Here is a 24,821-nt window from a genome sequence, read left to right on the forward strand (position 1 = left end):
ATGGCATTGAGTGGGTGTACCATATCCCCTACCATGCACCTGCTGCGGGAAAAGTGGAGAGGTACAATGGACTGTTAAAGACTACCTTGAAAGCATTGGGTGGGGGATCTTTCAAAAATTGGGAGCAGCATCTAGCAAAGGCCACCTGGATAGTTAATACCCGAGGTTCCACCAATCGAGCAGGCCCAGCCCAATCCAAGCCCCTGCATAAAGTAGAACGGAGACAAAGTCCCAGCAGTACATCTCAGAGGTTTGTTAGGAAAGACAGTTTGGATCAATTCTACTTCAAGTACAGACAAACCCATTCGTGGAGTTGTTTTTGCTCAAGGACCGGGTTGCACATGGTGGATAATGCGGAAAGATGGAACAACACAATGTGTACCTCAGGGAGATCTGATGGTTGGGTGAAGATCATGAATAAATGACCTTGTCTGTATATAATGTATGTGTTGTAGGGGTAAAAAATATATATATATAATTTTGATAATAAGTTGACGATATGGGGATAAGGGGTGGAATGTCCTGGGGTGACTTTATGATACTGGTATCCCCAATCGTCTGGTTTATGTTATATATTAAGTTCTGCACCTTTAAGACTGGCTTTGAGAGCAAGAGAGGGGGAAGAAGAAGCCGCAGTTTGTGTTAAGGAAAAACATCACTCCCACACATCCCGCTCTTGGACTGTGGTGTCTGCAGCACGGACAGACAGCGGGACAGAGCTTCTCTCTGGCTTTTAGTTAGTTCTAGCTAGCTGAGACAGAGGAGTTCCCTAGACCTTTGTTTGTTTTTTTCCCAATTTTCTTGGATCTGTGCAAGCCTGCTCTGGACTGAACACCCAGCCAAACCCCAGGAGCTCACGCCTGTGGCCCACCGGGGCCTGGGCCTCGGCACTTTCCAGCGACAGAGGGACTGATAAGAACCTGAGCAAGCCGAGCTACACCACATGAAAAGGACTTTTTTTTCCTCCTAGATTTGCCATCCCATCGAACAGCAAGAGGTTTTATTATTTAATATTACTCAATTTCTGTTAAATAAACAGCTTTTTCCACTTCTCTCTAAGGAATTTTTTCTTTTCCCGGACCAGTTAGTGGGGAGGGGCATTTCCCTGGGGAAATCCCCATTTGGAGTTTTCCTTCCTAATTTGCCCTAAACTAAGACAAGAGTCAAATATGCAGTCCAGGACCAAAGCAACCAGGGAGAGGCTGAACTGCAGAATGAAAGTTTATTAAAAATCTTTTCAGATCAAAAGCCTGTGCTGGCTTTGTCTGGGATAGAGCTATTTTTCTTCAAAGGAATTAAAAGAGGGGGAAGGGAAGAGGGGGGGGCATTCTGAGCAATGGTGTTTGTCTTTCCAAGTAACTGCTACATATGATGGGGCCCTGCTCTCCTGGAGATGGCTGAATACCTGCCTACCCATGGGAAGGGGTGAATGAATTCCTTGTTTTGCTCTGCTTGTGTGTGCAGCATTTGTGTTCCCTATTAATCTTTCATCTCAACCCATGAGTTTTCTCCCTTTTAGTCTTCTGATTTTTTCCCTCATCCTATCAGAGAGGAGTGGGTGCGAGAGCAGCTGTGTGGTGCTTAGTTTTTGGCCAGGGTTAAACCACGACACAGGCAAACTAACCCTGAACCCTGCTGCTTAGTTATACAATCTCCTTTATGCCTGCCCATACAGATAGGCAGCCAGCCAACTCCTAGCATATGGCACAGAACAGAAAAGAGAGAAACCAAAACAAAGTGCTTCAGTAACCTATTCACACAAGCTCCATCAAGTGGCAATACCTTGATAAAGAAAACAGGGAAAAGAAGGGTGAGGAAAAGAAAGATAAATAAGGGAGGAAATTCCAATAATTATTCCACTTGCAGCACTCCACTCTGTTTATCACCTGGTCACACAGCTTACCTTCAAAGTAGTGGTGCTTTTGTCAGTTTTCTCCTTTCCCTCTTTTTCTTTACTAATTTTTTTCTTGAAGTATTCCCTTTCTCTTCTTTCATTATTTGTATCTCTTTCTCTTTTTTTCTCTTTTTTGTTCCTGTTTAAGAAAATTTTTCTTCAAATCAGAATTTGATTCCACAGCAACAAATGTACTACCAATGCATACTCTGACTGTACTGTACAGTAAATTGTACAATAACTATGAATGTTGGTATCCTGGTTTTCTTTCTTTCAGAAAGGTTTAGTCATTCAAACATAACAAAAATTCCTTCACAAAGGCAAGGGAAGAGAGCTAAAGAATGCATGTGTTCAGTATACATGGTATTTGCAAAGAGCTAACAGATTTAAAACTCTCCAGCTGAAAGCATACCAATGATCAAATCCATAAAGGGCTTTTTGGTCTGTTTTAACTTAGAACTGAATCATACTGACCAACTGAAATTATCTGAGATAACTAATGAAAAGGCAGTAAATCAATGAAAATACTTCCCAAATTGTTTTCAACATATGTATCTGCATCTACTTTCAAGTGTTCTGTTTATTGAAAAATAGACCTTTTCCTTAGAAATGAAAATTACTAAAGAGATTCTTCCAAACAAAAAACCCCAAAACCAGAAGAAACACAAATCGAGTTAGCTTCTTTCATAACACTGATCTCTATATCACATTTCAATTTAACAAAAATACTACGACTTCTTCCTCCTTTACTGCTCATTAACTTTTATGTTTACGGAAAACTGACCTTCTTGGAGAAGGAGTTTGTGAAGACTTTATTTTGGTCGTTTTAGGAGACGTGGAGAGACTTCTACTCTTCCTTTTACGCCTTTCTCTGGACGACCAAGAAATTGAAGATCACCAAAGAAGAAAAATAATAAACTCAGCAACTGGATAAAAACAGAAAGCTCTTAAAATGATCTGACACAACTAAGTAAATATCCCTGAATTTAACATTATCTATGACCAATAATATATGAACCATAAAAACAAACAAACAAAAAATCATGTTTCAATTTGATGGGAGAGAATGGAAGTGAGAAGGAGGAAAAAAAGTTGTGCCCTTCCTTTCAGATTTTAGTTTTATGCTTATCCTCACATGATTGTACTTATATGTGATAACAATGGAAACACTGAATTCACTAATCCTGTACTAAGTAAATTTCTTCAGTCAGGAAAATAATACAATTGAATGAAAAGACACATTAAGACAAAAGGCACAAACTTGAGCAATACAAACTCCAAAAATTAACATTGCAAGCTTAAGATCACTGGAATTCCAGTTCAGCATGATTGAAATTTAATTCCTGAATACATAAGCTAGCATTTGTATTGGTTTATTAGCAAGCAGTGCAAAATTAATCTCAAGCTGTTGTCAAAATCAAAATGAAAATGTTAATATCTATTGTTTTCCTAGCAGTCCATGCTCAGCAAACTTATGTGCTATTCTATAACACACTGAAGAGCTCTTAGTATTTTACAAAACAGCTGTTTTATACAGAGGTATGAAATTTGATGAAGGTTCTCTTATGGAGTTTGATCTCAAATAGAACAGAACATTAAATAACTGGTTGCAAACATACTGAGGCACATGTTAAAATAAAAATTGAGCAAGTAAAAGCTTCATTCAACATAAGCATACTACCTATCTGTCAAAGATGACTCTTTCCTATCACCTCTTCATAGGGCAGGAAAAGCAGACAGGAAGAACCAACAAAGACAACAGGGAAGTTAAAAATTAATTGCCAGGGCATTTTAAGATACAACACAAAAGTTACACTTATGCGTACCAGCTTTTGCAATTCCCACTGATTTTCTTTAACATTTAGGAAGGCCAAGAAAACAACAGTTATTAGATAAATTACAAAAGCATATATTAAGATATACCTAGTATCACTATTTGGATTCATACTCTGATAGTATTGTCTAGCTTGATCTGATGCTGCACAAGACAGAAGTTCATAACTTTTTTCAGCAAGTTCTTGATTAAATTTTTGGTAAACAAAAATATAGTGGCCTCAAAATCATGGAAAGACCCCCCACAATCATTGATCAGCTGTTCACTGGTTAACATGCGCGTCATTTTGAACATCCTCACATTTATCATCACCTTTTTTCAAATGGAGACATTGGAAATTAATATATTGTTCTGACAGTGCTCCCACTTGGTCTACATTGAGTACATCCCCTTTATTTTGTTTTCCTGTATCGGGATTTTGTGAGAGACATGGGACCACTTTAAGACATTTCAAAGCATGATTTATTATTTTTCTTCTACAGTCTCATGAAGGAGCAAGTACGTCTTCATCTTATTCAACAGATATTCTTGGTCAGTGGTCACAAGACTACAGGTCACAAGGTCTTTTAAAGGTTATTTAGCCAATAAACTAATGCCACAAAAGAATGTTTTTACTTTCACACCAATAACCAATTATTTTGTTTTATACATCTCCACTGCAGTGCGGACTTTTTTAGCCAATCATATAGTGACACACAAAACTACTTGTTATACCTTAAACTTCCCATTACTTTTATAATTACTTCTATATCTTAACTTTAAAACCTTAAAACTTCTTACAACTTAATCTAATGTCTTTCTATTTAAACTCACATTCTTACTTATTGGAAGCTTTCTCCAAGGTCTCAGGTCAAACCCTGTGTCCAAGTCTATATCTAAGCTTGCATTTACAAGATCTTGAGAGCTTTCTATATTTGGAATTCTCACATTCCTACATACATATATGTGAGCAACCAAGTAAGCGCCCTAGTAATTGTGTTCCAACTAGAAACTGTTTATTCATTAAATCTAATTTTCAGTTTCTGCTTTTCATATTTCAAGTTGAACTATAGCTGTGTCTGATACCATTTCTACCTCTGTTACATTTGTCTATAAAAAGATTTTTATGTGCCTGTTTTTATTGACACTCTTAAGGAACACTAATATAGCAAAATTTAAGGAAAAATAGTTTGAAAAGTTTGATATTGATTTTGTGACTCTAAACCATACACAGAAGTAACATTCTTGTCTCAAAGGAAAAATTTCACAGGGTAGTGATGAGCCAACTTCCTGTTGATTTAAATAAAGTTCACTAGAAATCACTCCAAGATTTGCCTTAGACCAACATCAGGTCTAGTGGTGCTAGAATTTTTTGAATTCTGAGAGACAGAAGCTTTGAGGCGGAGACATTTCACAATACCTGTCTCCAACTAGTAGTACTTGGACAAATGGTGGTAGTGTGGAATAACTCCCCCTCTACTCCGCTCTCGTGAGTGTTGAGTAATACATTCTGTGCAGGTAGCTCAGTGTGCAGCTGCAGTGCGAGCTGCAGATTATACTCTGGGTGGTGGGAAACTGGCACTGACTTTTTGCACAACAAAGGGCACAGGGACCTGTAGCACCAGCCAGGTGACCAGACAGAGACACAGCAGGAGCTGAGGACTCAGCAGGAAGACCCCAGACTATTGTGGAGATAGATTGGAAGGATATAAAAGCCCAACGATTTGGTTGCTCAGGGTCCCTCCTTGGAGGCATCAGCTTGAGCTGTTTCTGTGTTACTGCACCATGACTAAATTGTTTTAAGGAATCAGATGTCTGAGACTCTGCTATGGGAAACCTGGGGTTGAGCCGGTAACGAAACCGTATGAGAGTGGGATGTGTAAAAAATACAATAAACTTGCTTATCAACAACCTGGACAAAGTGATAGAATGTACCCTCAGTAAGCTGATAATACAAAACTGGGGGGAGTGGCTGATATACCTGAAGGCTGTTGCCATTCATCAGGACCTTGACAGGCTGGAGAGTTGGGCAGACAGAAACCTAATGAGGTTCAACAAGGGTAAGTGTAGGGTCCTGCACCTGGGGAGGAATAACCCCAAGGACCAGTACAGGCTGGGGCTGACCTACTAGAAAGCAGCTCTGCAGAGAAGGACCTGGAAGTCTTGGTGGATGACAAGTTGACCATGAGCCAGCAGTGTGCCCTTGTGGCCAGGAGGGCAAATGATATGCTGGGGTGCATTGGGAAGAGTGTGGTCAGCAGGTCAAGGGAGGTGATCTTCCCCCTCTATTCAGCCCTACTGAAGCCACATCTGGAGTGCTGTGTCCAGTTCTGGGCTCCTCAGTACAAGAAAGACAAAGAGTTACTGGAGAGGGTCCAGTGAAGGGACACTAAGATGATGAGGAGGTCTGGAGCATCTCTCTTATGAGGAGATACTGTGGAAGCTGGGCCTCTAGTCTAGAGAAGAGAAGACTCAGAGAAGATATCATTACTACATATAAAGATCTCAAAGGTGGGTGCCAAGAGAATGGTGCCAGACTCTTTTCAGTGGTACCCAGTGACAGAACCAGGAGCAATGGCCATAAACTAAAATACAAGAAGTTCCATCTCAACATGAGGAAAAACTATGTTGTGGGTGGGAGAGCACTGAAACAGGTTGCCCAGGGAGGTTGTGGATTCTCCTGCTCAGGAGACATTCAAAACTCACCTGGACATATTTCTGTGTAACCTGCTCTAGGTGACCCTGTGTTCCAATGCAGTCTAGATCAATCCACAGCAGATTGTGGGGCTGTGTTTCCACCCCTGGGGCAGTTGGTTCCAGGTGTATTGGATGCCCCCCCAAGTGAAAGCAAACTGTGGCCTGCACTCTGCCACCAAAGGGATTGAGGAAAATGCATTAGTGATATCAATTGTGGCACCATTTGGCTGCTTTTGATTCCAGCTCATATTGAAATTCCAACATATCTGGTACGGCAGAGGTGGTGTAACTTCATTCAGGCCACAATAGTCTACTGTCAGCCTCCATTCCCCATTAGAATTTCACACTGGCCATATAGGGCTGTTAAAGGGTAAGTGAGTGCTGCTGATTATTCCTTGGCTCTCCAGTCAACAGATTAGTTCATGGATGGGAGTTACAGAGTCTCAGTTGGTGTGATATTGCTGCCAATGCACTGTCCTGGTAGCAATTGGTATATGCTGGTCTTCAACCTGCAGCAATCCTACAATGAAGGGATCTTCTGAGAGGCCAGGCAGGGTGGATATCTGATCTTTTCTGTATTCACAGTAGCTACACCAAAAGCACATAAATACCCTTTTGGATCATTGAAGTACCCTCTCCTGAGGTAGTTGATGCCAAAGATACAAGGCACCTCAGGGCCAGTCATAATGGGGTGCTTTTCCCATTTATCCCCTGTTAAACTCACCTCAGCCTCTAATACAGACAACTCCTGGCCTCCCCCTGTCACTCCAGAGATTCCACACTCCTGTACCTTGATGGAATCAGTGCACACTGTGCACCAGTATCTACTAAAGCTTTATACTTCTGTGGATCTAATGTGCCAGGCCATTGAATACACACAGTCCAGTATACCCCGTCATCCCTTTCCTCCTGGCTGAAGTCAGGGACCCTCTGTTCCTGGTCAGGGTATTCACTGTCTGACCTTTGGGATGTCATATCAGAAGTGTCCTCACTGGGGTTAAAGGAAGTGTTTTCAGTTCTTTTATGTCTGGGAGATCATTGATTGCCTTCTTGTCTCTCTGCAGCAACTACACAGTCATTTTGGATGATTCTTTCCTGACAGCCCTCTTCCCTCTCAGTTCATGGACATGGCCTTCCAGCTTAAAGGTGGGTTCACCATCCCACTTCCTCATGCCCTCCCTCTGGTCATGCAGAAAGAACCAGAGTTCACCACATGGCCTGAGCTTGGGATTTCCCTTCCCTCTGACCAGAGCAGGAGAGGACTGATCTCTTGGGCTGCCCCTAAAAGCTGGGGTGCTAGCTTATAGGGATGAGGAAGTACCCAGAGTTTCTTCTACATTTCAGAGCCAGGAGGATGCCATCTCTACAGTTGGTGTATCCATTTGTGGATAATACAATGATACCAAGCTGCTGGAATATGATGCAGGGGCGCTTTGAAACACCTTCCTCCACATGGCCATTGTGCAAGGGACAGCCTGTAGATCTTTAGGGACTCTGTCACTTTTCAGATCACTAAAGACAATTTCCAGCACTTCTACTTCTCTTAAGTACTGGATGCCTTTGTCTGTAGTAGTCCACTTCCCTGGGGAGTTCACAAGATCTTCCTTAAATGGATATCTTGCCCTCAAATTTGAGAGAAGCCATTTCCAAAGGCTGCAAATTGCTAGTTCCTTTACAATTTCTCTTTCAATTTCCTGATCTTTAGCAAGGGATCCCAGCTGTTTGGCTTTATGACCTTCTAACTACTGACTCTTGACCCTGTTATCCCAGCACCAAAGCAGCCAGGGAGAAATCTGTTCACCTTGCTGGCAGCTGTAATCTTTTTGCAAGTCTCGAAGTTATGATGAGGTCAGGGACCAAGTAACTTCAGTTTCCCATTTGATTTGCCTCACTCCTTTCCATTTATTTGTTGAAGGGCCTGCCTCTTGATCTAATCCCTCCTTTCCTACTGTTACTTCTTCTTCTTCTTCCTCCCTTACTAATCGGTAGTACAGGCCTGCAATTTGCCTTGTCCATTTTTTTGTTTTCACTACTGGGGCAATTACTGTAGTTGCTGTGGTTTGAGTCCCTGTCTCAGCCATAGTGTCCTCAAATGCAATTTGGATTCCTGCCTCAACTATAGTCCTGTGAGAATATTGAACAGTGGCTCGGTAGGCACAGGCCAGGCTCTAGTACAGGACAAGAAGCTGTTGGTTTTGGTGAGGGTAAGCAAGGCACCCTTCTATCAGTTGACAGGTCAGTTCATTAGGGTTGTTTACCTGTTTGGGTGTAAAGTCCCAGGCAATGGGAGGTGATAGCTACCCTAGGAGCCTGCCCAAATTCTTCCAAGAACCCTGCCACACAGGAACTGGATGCCTCAGGGCAGATTTCAATAGCTCCTCACCTAAAGGTTGTTTTCTCTTACACCAGGATGATGACAGATTGCATGAATTTCATAGCATACCAACAGCATTAGCTAATATTATTAATAGTATTAAACAGCTTATATAAAGATGAGCAAAGACCATGGAAATCTGCAGTATAAAATCATTCACATCCACCCTGAGCAGGGAGAAGGAGCTGTATTCACTCATGGTCATTGTCTTAACATGCTCCCAAACTCAGCAAAACAAAATGATAAGCAGTGCAGATGACAAACACTGTCCCGCATAGGAGCTTGCTACTTGATAACTACTATTTACCATTTATTATAGCATGCAATATATATATATGTATAACTGCCTTTATCCTATCCCACATTTGGGTGCCAAAAGGACTGTAGTGGTTTGACCTTGTCTGGCTGCCAGGTGCCCAGTAAGCTGCTCTATCACTACCCAGTGGGACAGGGGAGACAATAAAATGGAAAACAACTAATAGGTTGAGATAAGGCAGTTTACTAAAGCAAAGTAAAAAAACAAGCAAAAGTTTGCATGTGCATAAGGAAAGGGGAAAGTTAACCTCTACTTCCCATCAGCGAGCAATATTCAGACATTTCCCGGGAAGCAGGGCTTCAGCACAAGTAGTGGTTGCTCTGGAAGGCAAATGTAGAATAACAAATGTCCCCCGTTCCTGCTCTCTCCCTTAGCTTTTATATCTGAGCTGACATCATATGGTGTGGAATATCCGCTGGTTAATTTGGGTCAGCTGGTCTGGTTGTGTTCCCTCCCAGGATCTTGCCCACTCCCAGCCCCTTGATGGGGGGAAGGAATGTTAAGAGGGACAGCGCTGCTCAGCAGTAGCTAAAACACTGGTATGTTATCAACACACTTCCAGCTACCAATGCTAAGCACATCACTATGAGGGCTGCTAAGGAAAAATTATCTCAGTCAGATCCAATACACCCTGCTTTGGCAGGAGGGTTGGACTAGATGATCTCCAGACATCACTTCCAACCCTAACGAGTCTATGATTTTGTGTAGGGAGTCAAGTGGAGCATCCACAAGCATTTGTTATATTAGGTACGGAGCCACTGGTCACAATGTTGCTTGGTCTGTTTGCATGGTTGTGGTACCTCTGCTGTGGAAAGACTGTCCAAGACAGCAGACAGATTTGAAAGAATTGAGAGAGTCAGAGAGGAAATGTCCCATGCCCCACCAGTATGGACCAGAGTCTGCTATTGGGAACAAGCACCTTCCTGCTTGAGAGAGTACACACCACGAGGTAACATGATTTTACCTGTGTGACCATGGAGAGGACATGAGGAAATGGGATGGAAAATCCACCTCTGCCCTAGCAGCAGATACGTGAGTTGAGAGGAAGGACAACTACTGCAGGAAATTCTTCAAGGATAAATGTTGCTCTAGTTTCCAGTGAGCAAGTCCTCAGACAGAATAGAAGGGATGATATTACTTCTGATACTCTTGAAGGGATCTCCAGCTCACATTTACCAGAAGTGAGCAATGTGAGTACTATGACCAGAATTAGAGGGGCCCTGCCTCCAGCCAGGTGGAGGAAAGGGACAATAAGATCTATTAGACTGTGAGGATCTGATGGCCTGGCATATCAGACCCACCCACAAGAGTATAAGGCATTAGTTGACATTGGTGCACAATGTACCCTGGTGCCATCAAGATATTTAGGGGAAGAATCCATCTCTATTTCTGGGGTGACAGGGGTATCCCAACAGCTGACTGTACTCGTAGCTGAAGTGAGCCTGACAGCAAATGGCAAAAACACCCCATTGTGACTGGTCCAGAGGCCCCGTGCATCCCTCACACAGATTACCTGAGGAGAGGGTATTTCAAGGACCCAAAAGGGCATAATTGTGATTTTGGGATAGCTGCTGTGGAGACAGTGGAAATTAAACAGCTGAACACCTTGCCTAGTCTCTCATAGGACCCTTCTGCTGTGGGACTGATGAGGGTTGAAGAACAACAGGTACTGATCCCTACCACAACAGTGCACCGTCAGCAATACTGCACTAACCGGGACTCCATGGCCCCATCCATGAGATGATTCGTGAACTGGAGATCCAGGGAGTGGTCAGCAAGACTCACCCTTTAATAGTCCTCTATGGCCAGTGCATAAGTCCAATAGAGAATGAAGACTGACAGTAGACTATTGTGGCCTGAAGAAAATCACACCACCACCGAGTGCTGCTGTGACAGACATACAGTATGAACTGGAGTCCAAGGCAGCAAAGTGGTGTCACCATCAACATTACTAATGTGTTTTTCTCCATTCCTCTGGCAGCAGAGTGCAGGTCACAGTTTGCATTCACCTGGAAGGGTGTCCAGTACACCTGAAATCAACTTCCCCAGGGGTGGAAACACAGCCCTTCCATTTGCCATGGACTGATCCAGGCTGCATTGGAAAAGGGTGAGGCTCCAGAACATTTGCAACACATTGATGATATCACCATGTGGGGCAACACAGCAAAAGAAGTTTTTGAGAAAGGGGAGAAGATATTCCAGATTCTGCTGAAGTCCAGTTTTGCCATAAAGCAGAGTAAGGCCAAGGGACCTGCTCAGGAAATTCAGTTTTAAGGAATAAAATGGCAAGATGGACATCATCAGACTCCAATGGATGTGGTCAACAAAATAGCAGCAATGTTCCTACCAACCAGCAAGAAGGAAACACAAGCTTTCCTAGGCACTGTGAGTTTTTGGAGGATGCATATTCCAGAATACAGTCAGACTGTAAGTCCTCTCTACATTCTGACAAGTTGGGTGCTGAACAACAAGAAGCTTTTGAGCAAACTAAACAAGATTGTTCATGCAGTAGCCCTTGTGCCAGTCAGGACAGGACAAGATGTGAAAAATGTGCTCTACACTGCATTTGGGGAGACTGGTCTTTCCTGAAGCCTCTAGCAAAAAGTACCTGAGAAGACTTGAGGATGCCTCCTAGGGTTTTGGAGTCAAGGACACAAAGGATCCAAGGCCTGTTACACCCCAACTGAAAAAGAGATACTGGCAGCAGGGGGTTGGAACTGCTTCATAAGTGATTGGCATTGAAGCACAGCTCCTCCTGACACCCTGACTGCCAGTGCTAGACTGGATGCTCAAAGTCCCTGCAACACACCATGCCACTGATGCTATCCGGAGTAAGTGGATTGCTCTGATGACACAGTGAGCTTGAATAGGAAACCCCAATCACCCAGGGATCTTGTAATTCATCATGAACTGGCCCAAAGGTGAAAATTTGGGACTATCATCAGAAAAGGAGGAGAAGGTAAAACGTACAGAGCAGTAAAAAGAGAAACATATATGGTTTTGAAAATTCAGAATTTTAGAACCCCATAATATGCTTATGCAGGTAGAGGAGAAATAGAATACATAGCAGAAACAGTTTGTAACAAACTGCATAGGAACTTAGTTGCTAGGAAAAACCATTAAGATAAGCTATATTGCAAAGACTTAGCAAAGCAAGACCCAGGTATTGTGAAAATCTGACAAAGCAGAAACCTGTGGCTCCAGAAACCAGCCAGGACCAGACAGGTGGTGTTGAGCGAGACAAGCTGACCTGAAGGAAAGCCAAACCTCCACTGCACCTGCCCAGAAGCAGAGGAAGAGATACAGCCTTCATCCCAAAGACCCTAGCCCATGACCACCAGGAGGCATGGCAGCTAACTATAATACAAAGTGAGAGAAGGCGGAGAATAGGCAGGCAGGGAGGTGTGGGCTTGTGGGATCAATGTGTATTTATACCTAGAACCTGTCTTGACCAAGTATGCATGGTTTGGAGGAGATATTTCCCCATGTGTCCCAGCTGGCAATAAAACATATCTCTGAAATTTCAGTTGTCAAGTCTCGATTCCCAAAATCAGCATGCCCTACCATATAATCAGCTATCAGAAAATGAAAAGCAATACACTCTTTAATGACGGTTCCTGCCATATTGCAGGGATACATTAAAAATGGAAAGCTGCCATATGGAGTCCTACACATAGTTGTGGAAGCTATTGAGGGACAAGGTGGATCAAGTCAGGTTGCAGACATGAAAGATGTCTATCTGGCTTTAGATATCACTGAATAAGAGAAACGGCCAGCACTCTACCTCTGCACTGACTTGTGGATGGTAAGAAATGTTCTGTAGGGGTGGCTGGATCAATGGAAAAAGACCAATTGTCAGTGCAGAAGTAAACCCATCTGGGTTGCAGAACTGTGGTAAGACATTGCTGCCTGGATAGAGTTGGCAGTAAAAGTACATCATATAAATGCACACGTACCCAAGAGTCAGGCTACCGAAGAACATTGCAGCAATGGACAGGTGATCAGGCTGCCAAGATTAAAGCATCTCACATGGATCTGGACTGGCAGCATAAGGGTGAATTATTTCTGGTTTGGTGGGCCCATGACACCTCAGGTCATCAGGGAAGAGATGCAACATACAGATGAGCTCATGACCGAAGGGTGGACTTAACCATGGACACTATCTCCCAGGTTATTCATAACTGTGAAACATGCGCTGTGATCAAGCAGTCCAAGCAGGTAAAGCCCCTGGTGGACAATGGTCAAAATATAAATATGGGGAGGCCTGGCAGATCGATTACATCACACTCCCACAGACCCATCAAGGCAAGCACTATGTGCTTACAATGGTGGAAACAACCATTGGATGACTGGAGATATACTCTGTGACTTATGCCACTGCCTGGAATACCGTCTTGGATCTTGAAAAGCAAGTCCTGTGGTGACATGGCATCTCAGAAAGAATTGAGTCAGATGATGGGACTTATTTCAAAAATAGCCTCATAGACACCTTGGCCAGAGAGTATGGTATTGAGTGGGTGTATCATATTCCCTATTGTGCACCAGCCTCTGGGAAAATTGAACGGTACAATGGACTGTTAAAAACCACATTGAAAGTAATGGGTGGTGGGACCTTCAAACATTGGGATCTACATCTAGCGAAGGCCACCAGGTTGGTTAACACCCAAGGCTCTACCAATCAAGCTGGCCCTGCCCAATCAAAACCTTCATATAATGTAGGAGTTAAAGTTCCCATGGTGCATATGAGAAATGTGTTAGAGAAGACAATTTGGATTAGTCCTGCCTCAAGCAAAGGCAAACCCATCTATGGGATTGTTTTTGCTCAGGGATCTGGGTGTATCTTGTGGGTAATGCAGAGGGATGGAGAAACACGATGCATACCTCAAGGGGATTTGATTTTTGGATGAGAACAGTCTGTAATGTTGAACTGTATAATACTGGTTGCTGAATGACACTTTTACTGTATGCCATAACTACCATGGACAATAAGGATGGACTGCTCCAGATACACCAGTCATGAGTTCCTGATGCAACTTGCAATCAGCCAACAGCACCCCAGCCCTCCTGCCCTGGAAGACACCTAGAATGAATAGAACCCAGTCATGGATAAATGAACTCAACAGACATCTTGGAGGGATGGCCATTGACTATGGAAATGATATTCGTGCTTGTGTATATTTTATATATATATATATATATATATATATATATATATATATATATATAGTTAGAAGGTATAGGATTTGGGCATGAGTATATGGTATCGATTAAGGGGTGGATAATGTCCTGATTCCAGCCAGGATAGGGTTAATTTCTGCAGTAGCCAGGAGGGGTGATTAGTTTATACCACCTCATTGCCAGGGGCAGGGGAAAGAGGTCTCCTTAGAGGGTATCATGGTGGAGGTTCCTCTATTACTGGGTTCCATGGTGAGTAATTGAGAGTGAATCAGTGAATCTCATTTGCCTCTTTCTTGTACATTGTTATTAGTATTGTTGCTGTTACTGTTAGTTTTCTTATCTCATTGCTGTTTCCAGTAAACTGTTCTTATCTAGACACATGATCTTTGCCTTTTGTGCCTTCAGTTCTACTCTCCAGCCCGCTGCAGGACAGAGGGGGAGGGGGGAGTGAGGAAGCAGCATGTGGTTTGGAGTGTTTCAGTGGAAACACTACATTGGGAAATACCATTCCTAAACCATGACAGAGGGGACACAACTAGGACAGCTGACCTGAATTGACCAAAGGGATATTCCATATCATATGATATCAGCTCAGATATAAAAGCTAAGAAAATGGGGAAGAAGGGGGAACGTTCCTTATTTACAATGTTTGTGGAAAGATGGCTGGGGATAAAATTAGAGGAAACTGAGAAGTTATATTCACATCCTGACAGAAGTTATAAACAGTATGGAAATTATAGGCTAAAATACAGTTGCCACTCCATGTGGTTGGCATGTTCGAGACCTATTCTACAGTAGTTCCCTACACCCACAATCTGCAACCATAACACCTGCTAAAGGGGATGGAATAGAGGGTGGAATGGAATGGAGACAGTGCAGCCAGGCTCTGTTGAAATCCTTACAGGGAGGGGAACTCAGTGGTACTTTGCAGCTGATAAACCAAATAGCACATGTCAACCAAGGAAGATAGATGTCCTGCTGCTGAGCCATCAACTGTGTTGAAATTGCTCTCCTCAGATGAACTTGCTTCATTATAGCCTAATTGTAATATTAATGCATACCATCATCCCACAGCTACCTGACTCCAAGGTACAACCACACCTCACTGGGCATGTGCTCTATATTTTTTTGACTGTATCTTTAAAAGCAAAGTGACAGAATTTTACACCAATCAGTAACAAAGGTATGTATGACTAGAGTAACTTGAGCTTCACCTAAACATAAAGAAATAATGTAAGTGGAGAATGGGAGAAAAGTTAGGGAAGACTCCATTGTAATTGTTGGGATCAGTTGATGGGCTGAACCTGTCTTCTTCCCTATAGGGACACCTATTGGGTAAGAACCGTACCCTGCATGCTGAATACTTTTATTGGGGATTAGACCTTGTCTGTGTATTGCTTTGAATACATTTTTGCAGTAAAATACTATCACTGGCAATCCTTGAACCTTAACCTGTCACAATTTTATATTAATAGTGTTATTCCATAAACTGTTAGTGTGAGTCCTTCACGGGCACTGGCAGTGGGTAACATACTCAAATAAAGGGGAAGACCTGCTGAGGGGTCTCCCTTATGCTGTTGGTGTGTTTCCCTAAGTCAGTTGAGTCACCCTTCAATCCACTTGGACTGTTCAGTGAAGGGTCCCCCTTACAGGATGCTGACAGACTGGTTGGGCACCGGGGTCTCACCTTTCCTGGGGCACTTAGAGACAAATTAAACAATAAGTGTCTCCACACTAAGGGTTGAGGAAATCTCCCCTTTTCACGTTACAGCCTTCCAGAGCAATCACTACACGTGCCCTGCTTCCCAGGAAGTGGCTGGATGGGAAGTAGAGAATAAAATTATTTTTTTTTCTCTTTGCTTGCACACACACAAACTTTCACTTTTGCTTTAGTAAACTGCCTTGTCTCAACCTATGAGTTGTTTTCCATCTTATTCTCTCTCCCCTGTCCAGCTTAGAAAGGGGAGTGACAGAGCACCTTAGTGGGCACATGGCATCCAGCCAAGGTCAACCCACCACACCCATAATGGTAATTGGTGAGTGATCTCTTCCCTTTTTTATCTCAACTCATGGTATTTTTCTTCCCCATCCAGCTGAGGAGAAGGAATAATAGAGTTGCTTAGTGAGCACCTGGCATTCAACCTAGGTCAATCTAGCACATTTAATTTCTAATTCAAGACTCCTGATACATACATGCAGAAATTGTTGTTTTCAAAGCTAACAGAACTACCTCTACTCTGTGCAAGTATTCAACCCATGAAATAATGTTAACAATACATTAAAATAGGAAGCTGTATATGTTTAAAGAAGCCACAGTATTTTGCCCATAAACCTCCAGAACATCATGGACATTTCATATAACCCAAACAGAATGTTCAGAAACCATTACAGCTTTTTCTGCATTATATGAACCATGAACTCCTGAATTTTGAGGGCTATGAAAATTTTGCTTTTGTCCTGGGAAGTGATTATTATATGTAGAACTTTTCCCAACTCACCCAGCATTTCATTCGCTCAAGGTAACAAATAAAATTTTCTAAATTTGTCACATGATATTATTGAACTCCATAATTGCTGAGATATTTGGAAAGCTTCTGAACATAAGTTAGCTGCTATGCTTTTGAATATGCTTGAGTTAGTCCAGTTACAGAACTTATAATAAATCTCACAGTCTCCTTTTGCTAGATTGAATTTACCCAGACTTCCACCCAGTTTACCCTCCCTCACAGGAAAAATCAACAGCTAGATTAACCTTGACTGCTTTCTTGTTTTCTATTAGCATGGTTAAGAAGTGTTAATTTTTACTTGTATCTGGGCATTTAATCAACTAAACAAGGTATCCTTATTTTTCAACTAAGATACATACATTGACTTTCTGAATGGTTAGTCAGCCAAATGACATGCTTGCTTCCTGCTCTTCAGCCATCCAGCCAAGAAAATTCATTGACTGCTATCCTTAAGGTGGCCAAGTGGCAAATACTACCACCCAACTGTTCATAAACCCAACAAATTCCATTACAGACCAACACTGTACAGTATGTAAGTATTGAAGAAACTATGTACCAGTGACTCAGACTTTCATTAGGACAAAGATGGTGTTCAATGTCCCTCTATAATAACTTTTGGATGGCTCCAACACACTGAAATGGCAGAAGAACCATCTACTTACTGTCCTCAAGGACTATAATATACAGTTATGTGAAAGGCAAATATCAGTTGCTCAACAAGAAACTATTTTCCATCAAGCATCATATAGAGCTCTTTGTAATAGATTTTATTTTATAGGGAAATTTAAAAAAACAGAAATAATACAAATTGAATTAGTAAGTGGCATGGTGATACCAATACATAAAAATTAGGATGTGCATTTTACATGGTGCATCACTGTACTGACAAGTCCAAAAAAAGCATTAAAAAATTCTAAACAAACCTGCTGGAGCTACAAGATCTTCTTGAAGAGCTATAGCTTCTTGGGGGTGTTCTGGATCTCTTCTCTTTCTTTTTTTTATCATCTCTCTCTTTTTCTCTTTCTTGCTCCTTCTCTTTCTTCTCATCTTTCTCCTTTTCTTTGTCCTCTTTTTCCCCTCTGTCCTTATCTCTCTCCTTGTCCTTAATCTTCTCTCTATCCTTCTCCCCCTCTTTCATAACATCATCTTTTTCCTTCTTCTGGTCTACCTCTTCTCTGTCTTCTTCCTTCTCCTCCTTGGTCTTTTCCCTGTCTTTGTCCCTGTGTCTATCCCTATTCTTGTCTCTAACTCTCTCTCGATCTTTATGCTGCTCTTTCTCTCTCTCCTGGTCCTTCTCCTTGTCCTTATCCCTGTTTTTATCTTTATCTCGCTCTCTTTCCTTTTCTTTGTCTCTGTCCCGGTTTCTCTCCTTCTCTTTGTCTTGGTCTCTCTCCTTTTCTTTGGTTTTTTCTTTTTCCTTGACCTTTTCTTTGTCTCTTTTCTTGTCCCTGTGAAAAGCCAAACACAAATCCATTAATTAATATTTGAACTTTCCAATAAAAATTACAACTAACTCTTAAGCATACATTAATTGTTCAAGACAAAATATATGTTTCTGTTGAAAAATAGTAATAATTCAAAATTTTCATTTGTCACCTCTGTTCACCATGTGGGAGAGGCTATATAGATGGGAAAAATTTGGAAACCAAATTGGGGAAGAGGAGGCAAAAATCACATAAAAATGTGATTGTCAAAGTGACATCATTACACTTTGAAAGAATGTCTTTTCACCTCACAGCTATGTTATCATATATACATACATTTTCTACATTTTATCAGAAGTGAGACAAACTACAATTTGCAAATCCATTCTTTACTAAATATGCAAACATGTAAAATGGACTGCAGATTAACCACCCCCATGTGAATAATGACAACTGACTGCACTGAAGTCTTTATTCTATGGTATTCTCTCACATAAATATCTTTTAACTGCTTGGAAATCCAACATCAGTTAATATACAGAAACAAAAAAAAATGGGATAAAATTTCACCACATTCCCTCAAAAGGTAAATGTAAAGTAAAAACTCAGCCAAGACAATTCAACTATCTGTAATGCCATTATGAATTAGAAAATTATTGAAAAATCAGTAAGACCATAAAAACAGAAGCAAGATAACAGAAAGAACAAGTCAGCTTCTTTGTGATAGGGAGGATGATACATATTCATAACAGCAAGAAAAAATCCACTGGAAAACAGTGAGAAAAAAATCTGCTGGATGTTCTAGTAGACAAGCCAAATAAAAATTTATTAATCATAAAATTATAGAATATGTTGAATTGGAAGAGATCCACAAGAATTATCATAATCCAGCTCCTGGCCCTGCACAGCACCATCCCCAAGAATCACGCCATGTGCCTGAGAGCATTGTCCAAATGCTTCTTGAACTCTGACAGGCTTGGTGCTTGTGACTACTTCTCTGGGGACCCTGTTCCAGTGCCCAACCACCCTCTGGGTGAAGAAGATTTTCCTAATATCTAACCTAAACCTCCCCTGACACAGCTTCATGGTGTTCCTTTGGGTCCTGTCACAGGTCACCAGAGAGAAAAGATCAGTGCCTGCCCCTCCACTTTGTGAACAAACTGTAGATTGTGATGAAGTCTTCCCTCAGTCTCTTCTTCTCCAGGCTGAACAAGCCAAGTGACCTCAGCTGCTCCTTGTATGCCTTCCCCTCTAGACCCTTCATCATCTTCATAGCCCTCCTTTGAATGCTCTCCAATAAGTTTATATATATTTTTACATTATGGAGCCCAAAAGTGCACACAGTTAGATCACAGCTTTGGCTGGATGTCTCGGGGATGTTTTTTTAATCCCATATCCATTTTTTATTTTGTTTTTTGTTTTGCATCCAGGGTGGTCACTGCCACACCCCGTCTCCGGGAGTATCATGATGGGTGAGAGCCAGCCCAGAATTTCCTGTGAGAGTTGGGGGGGTGGGGGGTGGGGGGCAGTTGCTTCCTCTTCCGGTGGGGTGATTTGGTCTCCAATGTCACGTGGTGGAATCTCTCTGAGGAGAGATACGGTTGCTGTTTGGCTTTTGCCCGTTTTTTTTTCTTTTCCTTTTGGCACTGTGAGTGGAGCTTACTGGCTTGCTTCTCTGCTTCTCTGCTGTTTGGGAGCCCAGAGCCAGTGCGTGCCGTGCTGGGACCCGGGACCACCCCATTCCCTGCTGGGGGCTGCTCCCCTCCCCCGCACAGTCTGACCCAGGGACCAGCCATGGCCAGTGAGCTACCCAAGGGAGAGATCTCCCACCCAGTCCTGCTGCTCTCTGCCACTGCTTCAAGACTTCTTGCTACGCTATAAACCAACACCTGAACACCCCGCAGTTTCAGGTATGGCCCCGGAGTCTCTGCTACGTTTTGCTTGCTACCCCCGAGTGAGGCAGCCCCTGCTGTCCCAGCTGCTGCTCCAAGGTTCCTGCTGCAGCCCATTTCACCATCTGCATGCCCACCATCACTATGTGAGAGATGCAGCTGAACTCACGCCACAGCACCCCCTGCAGTCGCGAGGGAATCCTCACACCTGCCCTGCCCAGCCAGGAGCCAAGAGTGTCCCTGCTGGCTGTGACCATAACTACACCTAAGGGGAAAGTGCTCAACAGCTGAGAGAAGGCTGTTACTAGATTTCTGGTTTTGTTTGTTGTTGCTGCCGTTGCTGTTGTTTGTCTTGTTTTACATACACATACTAGTAAAGAACTGTTATTCCTTTTACCATATCTTTTCCTGAAAGCCCCTTAATTTCAAAGTTATAATAATTTGGAGGGAAGGGGGTCATTTTCCATTCCAGCGGAGGTTCTCACTTTCCATGGCAGACACTTGTCTTTCAAACCAAGACACTGGAAGATTACATTTTGATAAAATATTATTTGGAAGCATGGGACCCCAAACCATATTTTTAACAAAGGAGACACATGACTGTTGCCCTGAAAATCAGGCCTTTTGATATTGTTTTTCACAGGTTCTAGCCACTTTCCCAAGAAAGTAACTATAAACATAGGTGTTTATACATTCCATTAAAGATATGCCTTTTGATGGACATGTCTCACAGCCAGTGTGGTTGGGAAGGTGTTAACCTGACTATCCAATCCCTGGTCGTGGTTGGAAACCTATAAATACTGAAAAAGCAAATAAACGCTTCCTTTTCTTTCACCACACCTCGAGCTGCATCCGTGTGAATCCTTTCATGTCCAACAGTGACATCTGGTGATCGTGACATGTATTGCACGTGATGGTTGCAGGGTACTGTCTAGCCCTGGGGCCACAGCTGCCTTTGGGTTTTCTCCTACAGAAGCCCTGGTTGTGGGGGTTTGGTGAGCTGTTTTTGATCAGAACTGGATTGATGTTTCAGATGCTGACTTTCAGCAGTTGTATGCTTATGGGAGAGCTGAAGGGTTTTTTCCTGTGGTTGAGGCGGTTTTTTTGAAGCTGGCTTGGGACACGTTAGGCAATTCCCTGATCTGGGCAATGTCTGTAGCATACGATCGCCACCTGGTCCAGCTTCTGCTGATCTGGCGGCAGTGTGACTGCGCTCTGAACAGGTGCGCGTCTTCTTCTGCCAGGTCGGTAGCCACTTTCTCTGACCTGGATGAGAGGGACAGCTCTGACTCTAGTTGTGGGAGCGGGGTGGAGCTCTCCCTCTTCCCCCCGTGAAGCGGAGCCGGGGGGCAGCTGTGTCTTGGGTTCTGAGGTTGACTCCCCTGGGGTTGCTGGGGCCCCTGGCAGGTTGGGTCCCTGTCAGCAGGCCGTCGAGGGCGCCGCGGAGCTGGTGGGCATGACCTTGCCTTGCCCGGTGCCCCAGCGGCGTAAGCCTGGGGCAGGGTTGCCTCCTTTGTGTGCCTTCCTGGCGCAGGCTGACGGGGAGCTGCCTGAACGGGGGGTGGCGTCGCCCCTGGGGGCGGCATCAGGAATGGTCCCATGTCCCCGTTGCGGCTGGATTGTGCCTTACCCTGTGGTGGGGGACGGGACGGGACCAGGCTCCGCGCCGGTGGCCGTGCATGCGCACCCTGTTCCAATGGAGGAGGGCCCAGTGCCACTCCGCACGGAGCAGCCAGCGCCAATTCTTGGGTTTTGCGCCCCCAAGGAGACGCTGTTAGGGGCGATTCTGAGTGCTGCTCCTCCCGTGCCAGATTTGTGGGGCGTGGGGATGGGTGCTGCAAGTAATGCGAATGCCAGGCCGGCTTCTGCCGGCTCTGTGGTGAGAGTTTCCCCTCCTGCAAGCCCGGGACGTACTCTGGCAGCGGAGCAGGATGGTGCTGCAGCTCCGCAGGCCATGTCTCTACCTGCGCCTCGGTCCCCCCGGCGCTGGGGGTGGGCCGCACTGAGCTGGCTCCACCCTGCCCCACCTCGGGTTCCTGGGCATTGCCCGAGCCTGCGGCTGGAGAGGGGATACCCCTGCCACCTCCTATGGCCGCAGCAGATTGGGGTCCTTCATTGTTTACTATTGGCTCGGGTAGTGATGCCACTGGGGCGAAGCCGGTGGTCCCCATGGGCAAGAGGTCCCGGGCTGCCGGAGCTTCTTTGGCTGGCCTGTGGACTTTGCCCTCCTGCCAGATGACTGTGCTGCCGCAGGATCAGGCATGATTTTGGGACGCTGTGAAAGCTAAGGCTGATGAGGTAGCTGGCTGTGATTCTGAGCTCAGCCCCCTAGATGGCGGGGATGGCTCCTCTGGTTCTGCTGGTGTTATGATGGCTGTGGCACCGGACGCTGTTGTGGTGTCTTCCGGCCAGGTGCCTGGCCATCTCGGGGGACTCTGTGAGACAGGACATAGCAGGCAAGGCCGCTCCTCTGGATGGGTATCAGGCATACCCTGTGCTTCAGGATGCGACTCAGAGGACTCATCAGCCGCTATCCTGGAAGGCCTTGGTGAATCTCTGGGAGACGGCTGAAAAACATGGGTTAGGGTCGAATGAGGTTATGCAGGCCATTCAGGGCCTTGTGGGTGGTGTCCTGGTACCTTATGATATCCAGAGTATAGCCAGTGTTCTTTTTCAGCCAGTGGAGTATGGCATTTTTGAGGTGGAATGGGCTCAGACAGCCTGTCAAGTGGTGCAGCAGAATACTGCCTTGGGTCAGCAGGATCCCAGGCGGGTGATCGGCTCTGATGCTCTGCTGGGCAAGGATGGCTTTGCTGACATTGGTAGGCAGGTTGGCCTTGACCCTACTGTGCTTGAGCAATGCAAGGAGATGGGCATGGCAGCATTGGTGCGAACCATAGAACTGGCCGCCCCAAAGGAGCCTTTTGTGGCTGTTGTCCAGCAGGCTGACAAGTCTTTTCTGCACTTTGCGAATCGGCTGACTGCTTCTGTGGAGAGGCAGGTGCAAGATAGTGTGGTGAGGCAGCTTGTGCTCAAGAGTCTCGTGAGGTCTAATTGTAATGCCACGTGTCGGAGGATCATTGGGATGCTCCCTGGTGATCCCTCGCTGATGCAGATGGCAAAGGCTTGTGTAGAGGCAGGTGTCACTGCTGAGGAGCCCCCTACTGTGGCTGCTACTCTGCAGCCAACTTGGGTGAAGCCGCAGGGTGGGCACTGGCAACGGGGGACTGCTCAGGGCAGCAAGAAGCAGAAAAAGAAGACGCAGGGGGCCTCCTCTGTTTTACTGTGCCCAGTGTGGTAGGCCGAATCATGTGGCGAATATGTGCAAGGCAACGGTCCATGCCAATGGTCAGCCTCTGGACTCTTACAGGATGTACAGGGTTCCTTTGGATGCTTTTGGCCCAGTGGGTGAGGGCATGAGTGCTCTTCATGTGGGGAGGTCTAGTACCACTGCTCAGGGCATTATTGTGCACCTAGGAATCATTGATTCGGACTTCATGGGGAGGATTTACACCATGGTTTCCACACTCACCCCCCTGTTACTATCCCAGACTTGCTCAACTTGTGCCTTTTAAATCTTGTGTTTGCAGAGCTGAGACCCAGCTGCAGGGAGATGGCAACTTCAGGTCCACTGGGCCTCCTCAGGTTCACTGGACCGCTGTCCTGATGGCCAAGGATTGTCCTGAACGGGTCTGTACCCTGTCCATCCCTGGTGAGACACCCTCAGAGGTTAGCCTCCGTGGGCTTCTTGACACTGGCGCAGATATCACGACTGTCAGGTTTGCTGACTGGCCCCTGGCGTGGCCCTTGGAACTGGGTGCGGACATCTGTTGTGGGGTTGGCAGGAGCAGCACAATGCTATGTGAGCCGGAGGCCCGTGTTTGTCACGAACCCCGAGGGAAACACAACCATGGTTTGGCCGTACATTATGAAGGACTCAGGGATAACTCTCTGGGGGAGGGACGTTCTGGATGCATGGGGTGTGGGTATTGGGACGGATTTTTGATAGGGGCCACTGTGTTGAAGGGTGCAGACTGTCCTACGCCTCCCATACGCTGGCTGGTGGAAAAACCTGTTTGGGAGAATCAGTGGCCCCTTCCTCATGATAAACTAGTCGCCCTCCATGAATTGGTGCAAGAACAGTTGGACCAGGGTCATCTGAAGCCTTCGACCAGTCCCTAGAACACTCCTGTTTTCTGTATCAAGAAGTCTGGGAAATGGAGGTTGCTACAAGACCTCCGGAAAGTTAATGCTGTGATGGAAAGCATGGGGACGTTGCAGGTTGGCATGCCGTCACCCACCATGCTTCCCGCTGGTTGGCCAGTCCTCATTGTGGATCTGAAGGATTGTTTCTTTACAATTCCTTTGCATCCCGATGACAGATCGAAATTTGCCTTCTCGGTGCCAGCTGCCAACAATGCTGAGCCCGCACAGAGATATCAATGGAAGGTTTTGCCACAGGGCATGTGGAATTCGCCTGCCATTTGCCAATGGTATGTGGCTCAAGCCCTGTCTGGAGTTCACCAGCAGTTTCCTGATGCTCATCTCTATCATTATATAGATGACATCTTGGTGGCTGAGCCCATACAGGATGAACTGCTGGAGATTCAGCCTCGGCTGCTCAGTGCCCTGCATTCTCATGGGCTGCAAGTGGCTCCAGAAAAGGTTCAGCGCCAGCCTCCTTGGAAGCATTTGGGGGTCAAAATTTTGGAGCAGACAGTCCAAC

General features: G+C 44.7%; 1 protein-coding gene and 1 pseudogene across 7 annotated transcripts in view; both read right to left on the minus strand.

Annotated features, from left to right (window-relative positions):
• LOC148183398 (uncharacterized) overlaps positions 1 to 24,821 on the minus strand; it is a 72,632-nt gene that overhangs the window by 1,815 nt on the left and 45,996 nt on the right. For 6 of the 7 annotated variants that reach the window (XM_088061402.1, XM_088061399.1, XM_088061403.1 and 3 more), the window contains 4 exons: positions 17,703 to 18,227; positions 3,576 to 3,608; positions 2,679 to 2,765; positions 1,904 to 2,033 (listed from right to left, as the gene is read on the minus strand). In XM_088061402.1, coding sequence (XP_087917528.1) covers positions 1,904 to 2,033; positions 2,679 to 2,765; positions 3,576 to 3,608; positions 17,703 to 18,227 — 775 coding nt within the window. The remainder of the gene's footprint in view (positions 1 to 1,903; positions 2,034 to 2,678; positions 2,766 to 3,575; positions 3,609 to 17,702; positions 18,228 to 24,821) is intronic. The other variant, XM_088061401.1, reaches the window with a different exon arrangement.
• On the minus strand, positions 7,472 to 8,809 carry LOC148183399 (uncharacterized; annotated as a pseudogene).

Source organism: Pseudopodoces humilis, chromosome 12, assembly GCF_049639895.1.
Source record: "Pseudopodoces humilis isolate 2021_Gansu_Grassland_sample_001 chromosome 12, ASM4963989v1, whole genome shotgun sequence".
NCBI classification, from domain to species: Eukaryota; Metazoa; Chordata; class Aves; order Passeriformes; family Paridae; genus Pseudopodoces; species Pseudopodoces humilis.